Source organism: Zootermopsis nevadensis, unplaced genomic scaffold (assembly GCF_977971745.1).
Source record: "Zootermopsis nevadensis isolate Lab colony 2312 unplaced genomic scaffold, Znev_1.0 Znev_ptg000008l, whole genome shotgun sequence".
Lineage (NCBI taxonomy): Eukaryota > Metazoa > Arthropoda > Insecta > Blattodea > Termopsidae > Zootermopsis > Zootermopsis nevadensis.
This window is the reverse complement of record NW_028259140.1, coordinates 1,080,028-1,095,962: the sequence shown is the minus strand read 5'-3', so window position 1 is coordinate 1,095,962 and position 15,935 is coordinate 1,080,028. Positions and strand designations below refer to the sequence as shown.

Genomic DNA, 15,935 nt, shown 5'->3' with positions numbered 1-15,935 from the left:
AAAACTGAGCCAGGTTTCGCATCACCATTCCATAATCTCCTCTGTGTATCTCAAGAAAACATCATTTTCAAGTGATATATTATTTGATAAACTGATGTGCATCATTTACAAATTGCTTGTACATTGTAAACTAACATGTACTTTTATCATACCATGCAAGTGTTGTACTGTATGTAAGTGCAGATAAAATCCACTTTATGTACAAAAACGTATGTTTCCACTTATATCTATTATAAAATATATTTTATACTATTTATTTGGCCAACATTGACATTATATATATAGAGTACCTTAAATAAAATAGGTACAAAACTAAGAACTATTCAATGCTTTCTGTATTTTCATTAAATCAATCCTTGATTGCACTTATTGTTTCACTACATGTACAAATGTGTTATGTGATACTGTAACTAGGTCTATATAAAATGGTTGCTGCCAATCATGTACAATATAACAAGCTTCACTAGATGGTACAATTGCATTACTGTATACTACACATCAGCTGTTTCCTTACTGTAATACTGACAAATTTATTTGTCCTACAATCTGAATTTCACACAGCATGAAAACCAAGAATAATTTTTTTTCAATTTACTAATTATTCTATAAATATCTCTATAAATGTTTCCATTTATCTTCATATCTGAGTGTAAGTCTTTCCTGACTCTTTTATTTAGGGTCTATGGTCATTATTTCAGAAGACCAGTAACTATGTAGAATTAACATATAGTCCTGAATATTATGAGCATAATTAACCCTAAGAAGTATGTGCTTTCTGCTGAGGAAATAACAAAAATTCTACTTTAATAAAATATGAATATTCATAGATTGACTGTGTAAAACTTGTTCACAGTTTTCTCCTTATAACATATGTATGCTCTGATCCTGAATGAAGGATTTTTTAAAGTAATTAAAATGTAATAATCAGCTGCTTGCCATGTTCAATTTCTTTTAATTAACATCAGAGAACAGAATGTAGACCTACATTTTGTGTAGTATAATTAATGGATATCGTAGAACTTTGGCTTTTGGGGAATATTGAGGTTTTTCCAACATTTTAGTAAATGCTGCATTAGCCATCTTCAAGATAAATGTGCACCGTGAGGTTTTGGAAGACTTATATAGACCAGACTGATGGTAATAAGTTGGATGTTAAGAACAAGACTGGTATAACAGAGCATTAGGGTAATATCAACTGGTAGCAAGAATGTGGTCGAGGTTTATAAAAAGCTTCCAAAACTCCCCAATACATTTCTGACTCAATATGAAGTGTTTCCATGTTTGCAGAAACAGAAACTCAGTGAAAGATGTCCTGCTCCTAACAACCTTTCACACTTTACTCTGCAACCAACTCCTCGTACGTCTGATAGTAAGACAACCCTACGACACCAAGCTGAGTTGTACCTACAATGACACAGACAGGCCAAAGGTAAAATGATCTTGCAGGACGTTGACCGAATGATGCAACCACAGCATTCCAAACCAAATGTAATAAAGTCTCTGCAGATACAACACAGTGGAAGGTAAATGGTATGAATAGAAAACGTATTATTCCTTTTATGACTGTTACTGAAATGATATGACACATTAATTGGTGTTCATTATGTAACAATTGTTACCGTTTGTCTTTATATCCTGTTAATTGTTTATGATGTTTATTAATTTTGATTACTAAACACTGTACATTTTTCCCAACTTCATCTGACCTGATCCAATTCAACATTAGTTACTAGTCTGTTAAATCAGTAAGAAAAGTAACACAGTTTTAATGATGAAGTAACATTAGGATCCTGCACAAATTTACAAAAATAGTTCAATTTGTTAAGGTGGTGGGTGGTCTGCTGTTGTGCCTGGTTATATTCCTAACACGAGGAGCAGAATTTTCTGTTTGCTACAGGCAGTATGATGCCAGGCCCTATAATCATAAGTCTGATTACACTCAATTCAATGCTCATCATCTACTAGGAGCCAACTCATTCTGGGAACAGGAAGTGAGCACAAGATACCAGGTCCTCTGATATGAACAGGTGTATGTAGCTGATATGTAAAAATAGTTTAATTGTGCTTGTTTGGCAAATTGTCACTGTTGATAGTGATGGAGAGTCGTCGGATATTAGGCTTGTCGTACTCTTCCATGCTCATTCCTCGGGACAGGCGTCGTGGCCGACCTTCACCGTCACCCGAGCTACCTGAGAACGTCCTCTGCCTCTCTACTCCAGGCAGTGTCAATGATGTGAGCAATCCTTGTCCTTTGCAGAACAGAAGGATGCTATGTGCTACTTTCTCTGGCTGTGAAACAAAGGATTACAAAATATGAACATAACAGTAAACTATTCATTCATAAGTCTGATAAGGTAAAAAAAAAAAAAAAAAAATGATGTCTCTACTTCTCTCCTTTATGAGTCGAGGTTGCTCAGTCAGTACAGCATCTATAGACTACACGACAGGGGTCCAATCACCAGTAGAGGAAAAGGATTTCTCTTCTAATTTCAGCATCCAGGCCCACCCAGTTACCTATTTAATGGGTACTGGGGGGTATAACATGACTGGTGCAGGATGCTAACGATTTGTACCCATCTAAATGCTGAGGTCAAGAATAAGTAGGAGCTATACCTTCTCTCCCCTCTAGTGCCTCCATAGCATGTAGCAGGGTAGCTTGACTTTACTTCTCTCCTTTTCAACAGAAGCTGCACAGATTAGGCACTATCATGAAGTCACTCAAGAGAGTTTTCAAATAAAAATATAGATTTTATAAATATATATATATATAAAACAAAAAATTATACTTAAATGATATCGTGAGACTGTAACAAACTTTACAGAAAAGAGATAAGCTTTCACTTTAAATTAGATTTAATTTCGTTATAATGTAACTTGGTTTATGTCCAACAGAGGACAGCAAATATCAGAAGGTTCAACAGTACCATGTCCCAGGCCCCAGAAACATTTTTATTGGAAACGAAACATTTACAATTCTTCTAAGAGGGAATTATTTCAGACTTTATATAAAAATGAGTCGCATGCACACAGGAAATAAAAAAATGTTATATGTCTTTATTCCACTGCACACAAACTGTAAGCATTAAGATAATTTTTTCAAAGAGGCAAGGTACTTTTATGTGTTTGTTTGATCTGTTTACTCACTGCTTGCAGGAGGACGTCTCCTGCCCGTTCAATCTTGAGCAAAGTGGCCTTTGTCTTCTCCAATTCACGATGCAGCTTTTCCACCACATTGGCATATGAGCTTAGCACCCCAGTTATTAGCAGTATGTCTGTCTTACACTGCTTCAGTGGCAGATCCTTACGGCTGAAATTTATATCACACTTAAAATTCTGGCTCCCGTGAGGGTCACTGGTGGATCGTACAAGTAAATTTTCATTACCATGAAGACCACCAGTGGGTCACAGAACTGTATTGTTTATTGGTAGTTCAGTCTTCATGGAGTGATATATCGTATGTCCACGCTATTATGTGAAACGTTTCCCTGCACATGTAGACAGGCTGCAATAAGGCTGATTGACCCTCAATAAAAATCTAAATCTAAGAAAACATACAACTAAGCCACTGTTCAAGGCTGAGAAGTACAGTAATGTTGAAATAAGATAATTCTTGGCATTGAAATTTTTTCTGAAGCTACAGAAAGACAAAGTATGATATGTAAAGTTAAAAGATGAAATTGTATACCCATGAAGATATCCGTCTTCTGTGTTGTTGCGCTGTGTAGTCTGGTCGATGTTAACCAACGTTTCAGAGGTCATACTGCCTCCGTCATCAGAGTATGAAGATTTCTGTCTTCTGGGTTGTTGCGCTGTGTAGTCTGGTCGATGTTAACCAACGTTTCAGAGGTCATACTGCCTCCGTCATCAGGGCGATGAATATCCATCGCCCTGATGACGGAGGCAGTATGACCTCTGAAACGTTGGTTAACATCGACCAGACTACACAGCGCAATAACCCAGAAGACGGATATCTTCATACTCACCGCTGTGAGAACCTCAAGTCTTACATTGTATACCCATGTTATGTAGATAACTGGTGTCATGTGAGAATTAATATGTTTAGAACAGAACCACATTTTACTCACTTAAGGAAAGCGGTTACATACAGCTTGAGGTTCTTGTTATTAAGAGTGCTCCTTATTCGCTCCTGGAACTCCACCATCACTTTATCCTTGTCTGAATTTGCATCATTCACGATTTGCTAGAAAAATAAATCATTATATTTAATGAGAGATAAAATAGAGACAATATTAGCATCATTATTATGAACAGATCTTGAAATAAGTGTTTAGTGTGTGTAGTTCAGAAAAAGGGCCGATGCAAAGGCCATGCAGATACAGGACTGTCTTTAGGAAAAAAAGATGAGTTAAACAGTTCGCTTGTTCCCCTCTCAAATGCCTGGGAAAATATAACACACGTTCCCATGCCCAAATGTCATTATAAGAAGAAGTTGTCAGATGTGAGACATAACATTTACTTTCTGTTGATTCTCCAGGTTGCTTATTCCCCAGTAAAAATCCCAAATACAATCTTCCTTTTTCTTAAATCCTATGTGATGTATACATTGTATAGATTAATTATTCCAAGGGATAATATGGCACTACTCTACATTTCTTGCATACAGCCAGGGGTCAACAAATCTTACACTTATTTTCCAGTCAAATAAAATCATCAATGACATGCTTGTACATCCTGATAGATGAATACAGCTGCATACAACACAAACAAAATACTTCCCATGGATGAGCAAATTAGAGCATTTGTTGAGCTCTGGTTTGATTACATGACTCTACAACTACTGGTCTAGGTGCTATATAAAAATAGACGGTCAAGATTGCAAATCATGAGTGAAATTACCTCGGCAATTATCTGAAGCATTATTTGGAAAAGAGAAAAATACATGAAAGAAAATATTACAACATTAATCACAAAATCAAACTACAATAGTATTAAACCGTACACACAATTAAATTAGACAACAGTATACACACACTCGTTAACATCATGGTACATGCCACGTTCATATACATTTCATTCAGGATCAATTAATTCGGGTGGAAATTCTAAACATTGCATTCAATACTTTTTGCCATAATAAACAGTGACTCAGTTCAGCCTTACAGAAGCCCATATTTTTACACCCTTTTGGCACACAGAAAATGTTTTTTTCTACATAAATGCCAGATCTCCTGCACATTTCGGTCACAGAAGTGACAAACTATGGTCATATTTATAGACGGGTTTCAAAGGTCCAACTATTTACCCAATTTGTAGTTTTGTAGTTTTGTAGTTTAATTGCGTCATGTTTGTGCTTAATTCAGTAATATATTTATTTATTTCCGTCAATACACAAACTTAGTTGTAGCGATGATAAGCGCCAAATTTTAAAGTTTAGCTTTAATAACACCAAGTTTAACAACTAAGTTTGTGTATTGATGGAAATAAATAAATATATTTACCCAATATTGAAAATGTTGAAATAACATTACAGAAAGTGTTTCTTCTCAAAAAAAAAAAAAATGCAGACTTAAAACAAAGTCTGTCGGTTTGTGCAGCTCACACATTGCCCTGATGATGGTGGCAGAAAGTACCTCTGGACTGTGAGCAAACTTGTACCACACTACGTGGCGCTACAATGCAGAAGACAGTCACCTTCACAGTTGCTGCTGTGAGAAACTTTACTTTTTACATCTTGACAATCTTTCTAACTGACAGCATTCCACAGATAAATTCCAGAAACAAATGGCCTTCATATAATATCTAAACTTACAAACATGGTCATCACAGGATGTAAAAATCATCCCATGCACAAAATACATTCTGAACACAAATAAATACATTATCAAGGTATATGTGTGAATGGATTCTGTCTACATTGGAGATTTAATACTGTTAAAAACAAACACCACAACAGCAGTGGCGGACTTTAAAAATTAACACACTAAAAAAATACATCAAACATTCACTGTTCTGATAAATGTACAATTACTTACATGTCCAAATTTGTGGAATATCAAATACTCTTCAGCGGACTGGCTCATCGATCCACTTCCTTTCCAGTTTACAAACTGAAAGTAACAAATAAGAATTAGGATTGAGACTATTTGTTGGCTCTTGTGAATAAGGTAATTCACCCCAAATTTCCTTAAAAGATTAGGAATTTTTTGACTAGCTAAGTCACTACAGCTTCTCGTGAAGGTTAAGATGCCCCTGTACCAAGATATTAACATGTATCTATATAGTGGACATTAAAACTCCATGTATTGTCACTCAATATTCAATGGGTAAATAAATAGAAGATAATTATTAAATCGGTACAGACGTATGAAGTGGGTTTACCTTGTTCTTGAAATTTTCTATGACAGAAGCTGCACTACCTGTGCAGTTGATAAGAATGAGACCCAGCACACGTGAGGGATTGGCGATCCCGAACCTGGCGAGAACGTTCGCTCCGGCTCCTTCGCCCAGACCGATCACGTACTTCACGTGTAGGAAGTCGAGCACCGTGCCCAAGTCTTCTCCAAATGTCTGCAGTATTGGAAACTGAAAACTAATGAGAAACAAATAAAATTACATATTTTAATTCTTAACACATTCAGACCCAGATAGAAATTCATCAGACCGCCCTTTCAGATAAGAAAATGCATGAAGCAGGAAGAATTTACAAGCATGTATCAACACACAGCATCACTGTTTCATTGACCATAATTATTCCTCCAAACTGTTGGCAATCTACTTACTAGTCTAAAAGGTGCCAAAACCCAGAAGAACATCATAAACCAGACATTCCTGACTCTTCTACACACCTGTCTGGAAGATCTGGAGCATTATCTTCGTGGCCTGGAGCATCAATGTGGATGAAGATAGACCTGTCTTTAATTTCACACATACAAGGGTGATTCACAAAGTCATGGAATGATGAATCTGAAATTTCAGAATATATCAGACACGCATTATAAAATGGTTACTCGTGCACAGTTAATATCAAATCTGGCCACGTCGTAGCAATTAACAGAAAGCTGCTATTGAACGAAGCAAACGAAACACGCTGTACGCTACTTACGATTACACCCCAAGTCATGAACTGTAAGAAAGACTGCTTTCTTGCCTTGTTGGTTCAGGTCACCCTGTAAAAAATAAGTACATTCTAGCTGAAAGTCACCAAAATGCTTTGTTTGTTTTGCGAACTATCTAAACTACTGCATAAAATCAGTAGAATAATTATAAGTTTGAAATGGGAAAAGTTTTGCAAACAATTTGATCAGAACAAATGTTTTTGAGCCTAAAATCAAGATGCCTTGGTTTCATGGACAGTTCATTTATTAGCGATGCAGCGTGGACTTTTACGAAGCTAAGATACCAACGTTTCGGAGAAACACGCTGCCTCCATCTTCACGGCTTACACGGAGGTAATATGTTAGTATCCACCTGCAAGTCCATACGGCGATACAAACCAAAAGATCAAAATTGACAGCTGTAACATTTGTCGAAACCTCAATTCTCACGCGGCTGCCATTTTATTTAAATTCCTGCTCCTCAGATCTCGTCTCCTTTCTTTGACGCCCATTCTTGTGGTTTCACTTGCCTGCACATGCACGTGAAGATCGCCACATCGCTCCGTTGTTACGATGTATTTCTGCAAAAAGAATAAAAAAATTAAATTAAATAAAACATTTAAGTTGTGAAAACAGAGAGCCACACGATTATATAAGAATTTTTGTTTTCCACTTTTGCACGTCGAGCAGGTTACCTATCCTCATAGGATCGCCATTAGTGGGCTTTATCTGACGCCACGGAGTATGCACCTCGCTTCCTGAAGATGGCAGACAGAACCAGTGCCGAAACGCAGTAAACTTTAGAAACGTAAATTTTAATATTGTTGTAACTAACTTCAAATAACACAAAATGGACGACGATCAAACAGAATATCATCATGGGAAATGTATCACAGCGGTGAAGAGACTGGTGATAATCTTGTGGGTTCTAACTCTCTGAAGACAGAGACAGTATTTTACTCCGAAACGTTGATATCCACCTACAATTTCACATGACGTTACAAACCAGATGACCAACATTGACAAAATGTCATGATAATATTAAGACACAAATGTAAAAAAAAAACTGACGAATGACGACAATGCATTAATATTTACATCATGGAGAACAGCATAAAGAATATTCCTCCTTGAGAGAGCAGAATCGATAAAAAGTTGAATATTTAAGCATTACAAAGCAAACACAACTGAAGAAACGATCTCAGTAATGATGAAGTATTGTGTTTGCTTTCAAGTACAGGCTGACTTTTTTTATACATTACTTAAACGGTCATGGGGCCATTTAGAGAATTTATTTAGTGGTAAAAAAATGTCGATAAAATGGCGGTTTCCAGATGTAACGGAAATTCAAGTTCCATAACAATTGCACAATCTTGGAAGCAGTCCAACTTCTATGTCTCTCAGAACCATCTTTTTTTTATATATCCGATGAATACGTATTATATTTAGAAATTAAAACATCAGTGACGACAGACAGACAGACAGAACCAACAGTAGCGACATTCCACTGCAGAAACACTTAATGCAGAATTCAGTAACCAATGAGGCTCTCTGTTATTCGGGGAAGTTAGATTTCTTCTGCAAATCTTTAATTATTGCACCTATCATACGATTTTTTGGGAGAACTCAAAACAGTTCTCTGTGGATTCCACCTTAATCGTCACCAAATCACACTTTAAACCTAAATCTCTGTAATTATAAAGTGTTGTGTTTTCTTCGAGGTACGGCCTGGATTTGGATATATCATCTGGATGAGATTTCAGCTTCAAAAAGTTACTACGAAATTCTTTTTTTAAAAAAAAATGTAAAACAGTAACATGGATACCGCGCGAAATAATTTTGGCTGATAATTTATGAATAAATCTACAGTTTGATGCATTAAATCCCTTCGGAAGCCGGAAATTCCGATGAGGAGTGTTTGTAGTAATTGTTCTCAGACAGAAGAAGTGTCTGTGCAGCGGAAAAACGGAGTTGGATGCGTCACCAGCCCTATTGATCAGCGAGCGAACAAGCCACAGACAGCTCTTAGCACGAGAGGGCTCACGTCGCTAGGATGGGGATCGAACCCAAGAGCATTCATCCAACATGATCGTCAGCGTGTGTCCAAAACTGGACCGGGGGTTTCAAATCCCTCAGTTAGGATTTCCAGAGACGAATTCCAATCCATCTCAGAGAGTATTCGTGATTCTCCTGGATGCTCATCACAACACGCATCGATACCGAGAGTAATTTCCAGGGCTAGGCAGTCCCGTCCACAACGCAGATCACACATTTCGGATTTCTTCAAAAACCTTCAAAATCTATTGGTAATTATATGTACCACCCGCTTTAACAGTCAGTAACGCTGAATTGTGTATATAGTGGTTTCCTATAGTTCTCACTTTAAACAGCGATTATTTCCATAAACAGCGTTAACCAGTCGATATTTGTAATGTCGAAGTGAAGTGTTTTCTTCGCGGTACGGACTGAATTCTTATATGTTGTTCAAGCGATCTTCGTGCTTTAAAGGGCTAAGAACTGTATAGAAAAGATAAATTGTGGAGGATATAAGATTAGTTAGCCAATGATATAAGACGGGTTATATTACCTACTAGAAGAAGATATTTTCACATTACGTATCCAAAAATGAAACTGCGTCGATATTTATCGCTTTCACAAAATCTAACAGCGATACTCACACACACCCACATGTACTCAGAATATTTAAAATCGCCTTCCGAATGACAGCTGAAATTTGAACCATACGATAAGAAAAATATAACAAAACTTAACTTAAAAGACACAGTACCAAAATAACGAGATTGTTACTTTCCAAACTGCGTGGAAATTTGAACACATGGGAAAGCCAAGATATAAAATACACTATCAGGCAGTTTAAGGGATTAAGTACACTCATGAAAACGTCAAGTTTTAGTCCTGAATCACCAGAAATAGGGAAAATATAACCCGTGTTTGCATCCTGAATACAACATCGAACTGGTAGAAGATTCTCTGTTATTTTTACGATGTTCCTTTGTTCCATTCGCACTGAATCCAGGGGCAGACAGCGCCCCGTAATTTATACTGCCAAGGGAACTTAAAATATCAAAGGTCAGGCCTCGAAATTCGTATAGGTTCAGGGTCTGTGTACGTACCCAGTTTATCGACTACTTACTCTTTGAAGCCCGAGACTCCTCTAAATAATTCTACCTGAAATAAAACACTTCTCCATTACAATGATCAACTGGTTAATGATGATTAGGGAGTTAATCGTTTACAGTGAGAACCGCTCGAAACCCAAACGTACTGTTACTGAATGTTAATGTTGGTGGTATATACAGTTACCACCGAGCTTCAAAGGATTGGATGAAATATTGCGATCGAAGAGCATCCACGCCTTCAGCACACCCAAGCAAGCCCACGAGAGATTTCCTTCTCCCGACAGACGAAAGGGGGGTCTGATTCCGTTTCAACCCTCCAGCATCCAACCGGAAGAACAGGTGCTCGGAGGCGTGACGGATAACACGGATGTGCGTCACGACGTCACAATTCGTTCAGTTCATGAAATCAAATCAAACAGGATTTGAATCAGAGAACTTATGAGACCTTTGCGCAGATGAGAGGATAATATTAAAACGGATAAGAAAAACGGAAGTTTTGGACTGAGTTCAACTGGCTCAGGTACAGATAAGTGACGGGTCTCTTTTGAAAACGGTACTGAACTTTAGGGGTTCCGTAAAGATCATGGAATATGTTGACCATATGAACTACCATCAGATTTTCAAGAAGAGTTATGCTCCACAGAAAGACGTCTGCCTTGAAACTGGAGCTATAAATATCACAATAAATACGTCAACGTTCAAGGCAAAAGCTTTAAATTGTTTCCGAAACCATTTAACAACTTTTACCTACTAATTTCTGTGGCAGATACGCACACTGCTGCTCCGTTGTTTTAAACATTTCGCAGGTCACCTACCGTGAGCTGTATCTTGGCGGGAGAACACATCCTGCAACTCACAGCACGCTTACTCACACACAAACATGACGCCAGACGCTCCTCTGTCCTCACCGAGGACCCCAAGAACCCCCCCCCCCCACCTCCTCTCTCCAGAACTACGCAAGCGTCGTGACGCTGTCCCTTCTAATGGCGTCCATCGTAGATGAGGGAAACGCACTCTCGATCAGTAGGGCACGTGCTGAAGTACGCGTACCTAAGCCTCCTTTTGTTTATATCGGTCACGAGTTCAACATGGGGGTCGAGATTCAGGTGTGGCACGTTGCATTACTACCGGAAACATCCTTGTCAGAATGGGCCCACGCCCTGAGTCCCTGTCCGAATAAATTATGTATATCCCAACGCGGGAACGTGACAATCTAGCCTGCGATGACGATGAGATCTCTGGTTAATACGCAAAATGGTGCCATCGCATAGCAAAGCGCTGTGTTAAATGGATGGTTCCGTTCCTTGCCATATAACCATTCGCCCTGGATGGTATATCCCATCCAATTCCGTATCCAGATATCAGAGGTGAACCAATGTCATTTTTAATGAAAAGACAACAAACCAATAAGATAAAAGTCTACAAAGTGCATATTTAACATTTTAAAATGCTAACATAATTTAAACGTCATGACTTGGTATATCAACAGTAAGGCTATTATGATTCTGCGCAGGGCAGTGCGTGTATTCTGTCAGCGACGAACTGCCTATGCAAATGTATTTATTGTATTAACATCAATGAAACATAAAAAGTGTTATTGAGAACGCACTTGGAAAATACGCGTTTGTCTGTTTCAAACTAAGAACAAACATTCCTACACCTTTTGTGGCGCAACACGCGATGCGACGCGATCTTACGCCTGCCTTTCAGCACAAAATACTTCACACAATTGCACGAAATGAACAATTCAACTCCGTCAACGAAGCCATTAAAATAATTTAAACTTCGAGCTGCAAATCCAAACTACATTTGTTTTCGCGAGTGTAAATTTTTTTTCTGAATCGACTTAACGCAACGTAAAGCTTTAGGTGTTGATCACCTTTAAAAATGTTCAAGACTCAAAAGTTCACAGGCCTGTCAATTTACGACTCCAAACCCAACAGCATCCTAAAATTTATAAACATCGCTTTCTTCCCCAGCCTTTGTAACTTCCCCTTTCACAACGACGATAATTTATTCGGGCCGATAAATCATCGCTAAACAAACAATTACGCAGAGGAAAAAACTTTCGTGAATTCTTGTAGGAACAAACCGCGCTATCGAGAAACACAAATCCACAAGTTTGACTCGAAAGCTCAACTTTAAGATACCACGGATAAAGCTACATAAGTTATTTAACTTTTGGCACTGAAACTAAACGTCGAGGGGCCCCTTGGTTCATGAGTTACGTAACAAAATATGAAGTGCTTCACAGCCAACGGAGGGGGGGGGGGGGGGGGGGGGGGGGAAGAGTTAAATTGACAAGGCGAAAAGTGAAGGGCTGGACAGGCCACAGAACTGCGCACTATAATTCATACATACGCGCACATATGCAAAGACTAGAGGAACAATCCCTGCCCCTGACAGGAATCGAAGTCCGGGCGCCCAACCAGCGGTCAGTCACTGTACCTACTGAGGTATAGCGCCATGGTTGCTCAAACATGGTTAGCAGTTGATACAGAATCAAATAAAAACGTCACGGCTCATCAGAACGAAACTTCAGTTATACTTACTTTGAAATGCTTCAGGCGAACTAAAAATGTTAAGCAATCTATACTTATTACATGTATTAACTCCTGAACACGGCCCACAAAAGTCGAAGCATTCACGATAAGGAAAAAATACAACACAGAAAATTTGTATCTAAAAGCAATTTAAAAGCTGATTGTATCATAAATTCACAATAATACGAGTAACTTAATATTTTACAGCTAGTATTATTAAGAAAATAATGCAGTTAAAGAACGCCTGCATGTATGCAAACAATGATACAGAGACGATAGATGGGTAACTTAAGAATTTATGATATTATCGACGTAGAGAACAAAGGTGGAAATGGATCAATATTATTACCGCTGGCTTCACTTAAAGGGGATGGCTTCTATTCAGATTCTGGTACGTAGGACTTCAGCAAGTGTCCTCAAGATGGGGTGAGACAGTCAGAGTGTCTGCGGAACTGGGCCTCTGAAGAGCATCCCACAGAAGATGCCCGAATGAACATGTATCAGCGGTGGAATGATCCAGACACAGGAAAGACAAATGAATTCACAGGAATCTGTCCACCGCGCAAGGTTTCAGTGGTGAGAAGCTAACGCACTGAATGTCTCAGCCCAGAATAACGTCGTTAGCCTATAACTTAATAATAAAAACGTATTCCGTTCGCATAAACGTGTTATTCTGACAAGCTACACTTCGCCATTACAAATATCAATTTGTTAACGCTGTTTAAGTATATAATCGCTGTTTACACTGGCAATCATATTAAAGCCATAAAGACACTGTAGACAAAACAAGGGGTTACTTATCGTCAAAGAAGCTGATGGTACATATAATTACCACAGAGGTTTAAGAGTTATAGTACAAAGTTTTAGCCAATGGGATAGGAAAATCACGAATTACATCAAACAGGACAGTAAGCCCGGACTTGAACAGAAATGTAACATAATTGAAGATGTGTGCTGGAGCTCCACGGATTCTGTCTTAAATTTGGCAGCATCAATTCTGTTCCAAAAGGATCGCGATGCAAGGTCTGGGACGCGAAGACCAGGAACAGTCATTTCTGTTCAGGTCGAATTTAACATCTGAATAAACTCTAGTCCAACTGACAGAACTTTGAAGTCGGAAACGAGACATCTGGAACAAGGCAAAGATAACTGAGCCTTGGCAGTGTCAGTTCCTCCTCGACGTCACTGGCTGTTGAGGCAAAATGCTTAACAACGCACGAAACTGAGTCTACAATCGCTAACATTGTCACATCCTGATATTCGTCGCGAAGAACACATCTGGGCCCTTCCAAGCTGCTGTACAAATTATTATATTTTATAATATGTAGGGTTTGACGTTCTGAAGATGTCTGTCTTCTGGGCTGTTCGACCTTGTAGTCTGGCAGAAGTTTACCGTCGTTTCAGGTCGATGATGGAGAAAGCAAGGAGTTCTGAAACGTCCGCAAACTTCTAGAAGACTACACGGTGCAACAACCCAGAAGGCAGACATCTTCATAGATTATAATACACTATTAACTCAAAAGCTATCAAAGAAACAGAATACAATTTTCAGCGGCTGGTCATTTAACGTTAATCAAACGACCGATGAATATGTAAATTATCTTTTAATACATTAAATTTATCACATGAAATAATATTAACTTAGTTTCCCTTCAATAATAACCATTCAATAAATGTCTTCAACTACTGTACATGTCAAGACTATTTTTTTTTTAATCTGACTATTTCCGAGTGTTTCATCTGTTATCCAAGGATAAATTAATAACACAGCGCGTAAGAACAACCTTCCCAATAGATTCCCTCTGAAACTGCACTCAACAGCATAGAAGCTCAAAACAAACACGACACTGTCGAAACACACGTACGAAATTCTTCAAATATTTACGCGCAAGATCAGTACCACGAATCAGTCTCCTAGTAGGTGGGATGGACTCTGAATGACTTTAACCCACGTCAATGAATCTAAGGAAGAAATTCAAATCCGTATAGACGCCACAGATATGTATTAATAATACTAATAATTAATATTAATAATAATATTTAGAGAATCCAGTCCGTACCTCGAAGAAAACACTACACTTCGCCATTACGAAAATCAGCTGGTCAACCCTCTGAAGCCGAAGCTCGTCTAAATAATATTTAGAGAATCCAGTCCGTACCGCGAAGAAAACACAACTCTTCACCATTAAAATTGATAATCTGGTTAACGCTATTCAAGCAAATAATCGCTTTTTACTCTCATGAATCATACGAAATACCACAAACACTAATCACTTTTACTATCAATTATTTACGCTCAGTTTCCAAATTGCTAGCTACCAACACGCCCAAGCACCGCAAGTAGACTGACTGAGGTCGGAGGTCGTAGCCGAAGGCACCAGTAGAACAGAAGGATGTCCTGCTCCATCTAGAAGATGCCAGTTCTAGGCAGATCGTCAAAAGAGCCAACTACAATGAGGCCAAGACTGTGAAGTTCGTGGAACATAATGTGCAGACTGGCACAACTAGCCACCTGGAACAAAGCCTGTGTTTCTTGTCAGCCTTTTATTTTCAAAATTTTAAACCAGCAAGTGTACCCTATTTTGATTAAAGAGTTTCTAGACACAGTCTTCGCAATTCTGTACCTTAAATTCGCACTGACTTTTATTTCAAATTAAAATCCATTCATTTCTAATCATCAGCAAAGATACGACAACGTAAAATGATAATTTGGCTAAATTTCTGACAGATATTCGACAGTCCAAGCATTAGACTACATAAAAATGCATACAAAATTTTTCGTCGGGGAAACCTTACCTAAACAGATTATATAATAATATTAAAATGGATTTTAAGACAAACAGGGTGTGAGATTATGTACTGAATTCATCGTGATCCAGTGGCGAATTCTTGTGCACATTATAAAATAACTCTGGGTTCTGTAAAAGTAAGAATTTTCTTAACTAGCTGAGTCACTACCAAGTCTTCAGGAAAATATTGTGGTGCCAAAACCATAAATTACTTTTATATGTGTTTCGCTAAATATAGGGCACTTACTATCCACAAACATTTTAAGCAAACTTACAGACCATAAATTTCACAAGTTCTTACTTGACTTTCGTCCTAAGTACCAGCAGGGATTATACTTAACGGACCTGGCCTGTCAACTTTCAGCGTAGATCCACAAGATCAAACTTCATCGAACAACTAAACACGGG

The 15,935-nt window shown here is 38.2% G+C and overlaps 1 protein-coding gene across 3 annotated transcripts in view; it reads right to left on the bottom strand.

The window, feature by feature from the left end:
• Window positions 1–61: 61 nt before the first annotated feature.
• LOC110831631 (uncharacterized protein ZK1073.1) overlaps window positions 62–15,935 on the bottom strand; it is a 35,116-nt gene continuing 19,242 nt past the window's right edge. For 2 of the 3 annotated variants that reach the window (XM_022067852.2, XM_022067866.2), the window contains exons 2-9: window positions 7,586–7,636; window positions 7,064–7,127; window positions 6,807–6,924; window positions 6,340–6,550; window positions 5,994–6,068; window positions 4,086–4,201; window positions 3,145–3,307; window positions 62–2,289 (exon numbers count right to left, since the gene is read on the bottom strand). In XM_022067852.2, the coding sequence (XP_021923544.1) occupies window positions 2,056–2,289; window positions 3,145–3,307; window positions 4,086–4,201; window positions 5,994–6,068; window positions 6,340–6,550; window positions 6,807–6,924; window positions 7,064–7,127; window positions 7,586–7,636 (1,032 nt within the window). In that variant the 3' untranslated portion in view covers window positions 62–2,055. Of the gene's footprint in view, window positions 2,290–3,144; window positions 3,308–4,085; window positions 4,202–5,993; window positions 6,069–6,339; window positions 6,551–6,806; window positions 6,925–7,063; window positions 7,128–7,585; window positions 7,637–11,010; window positions 11,107–15,935 lie in introns of those variants that run through there. The other variant, XM_022067862.2, reaches the window with a different exon arrangement.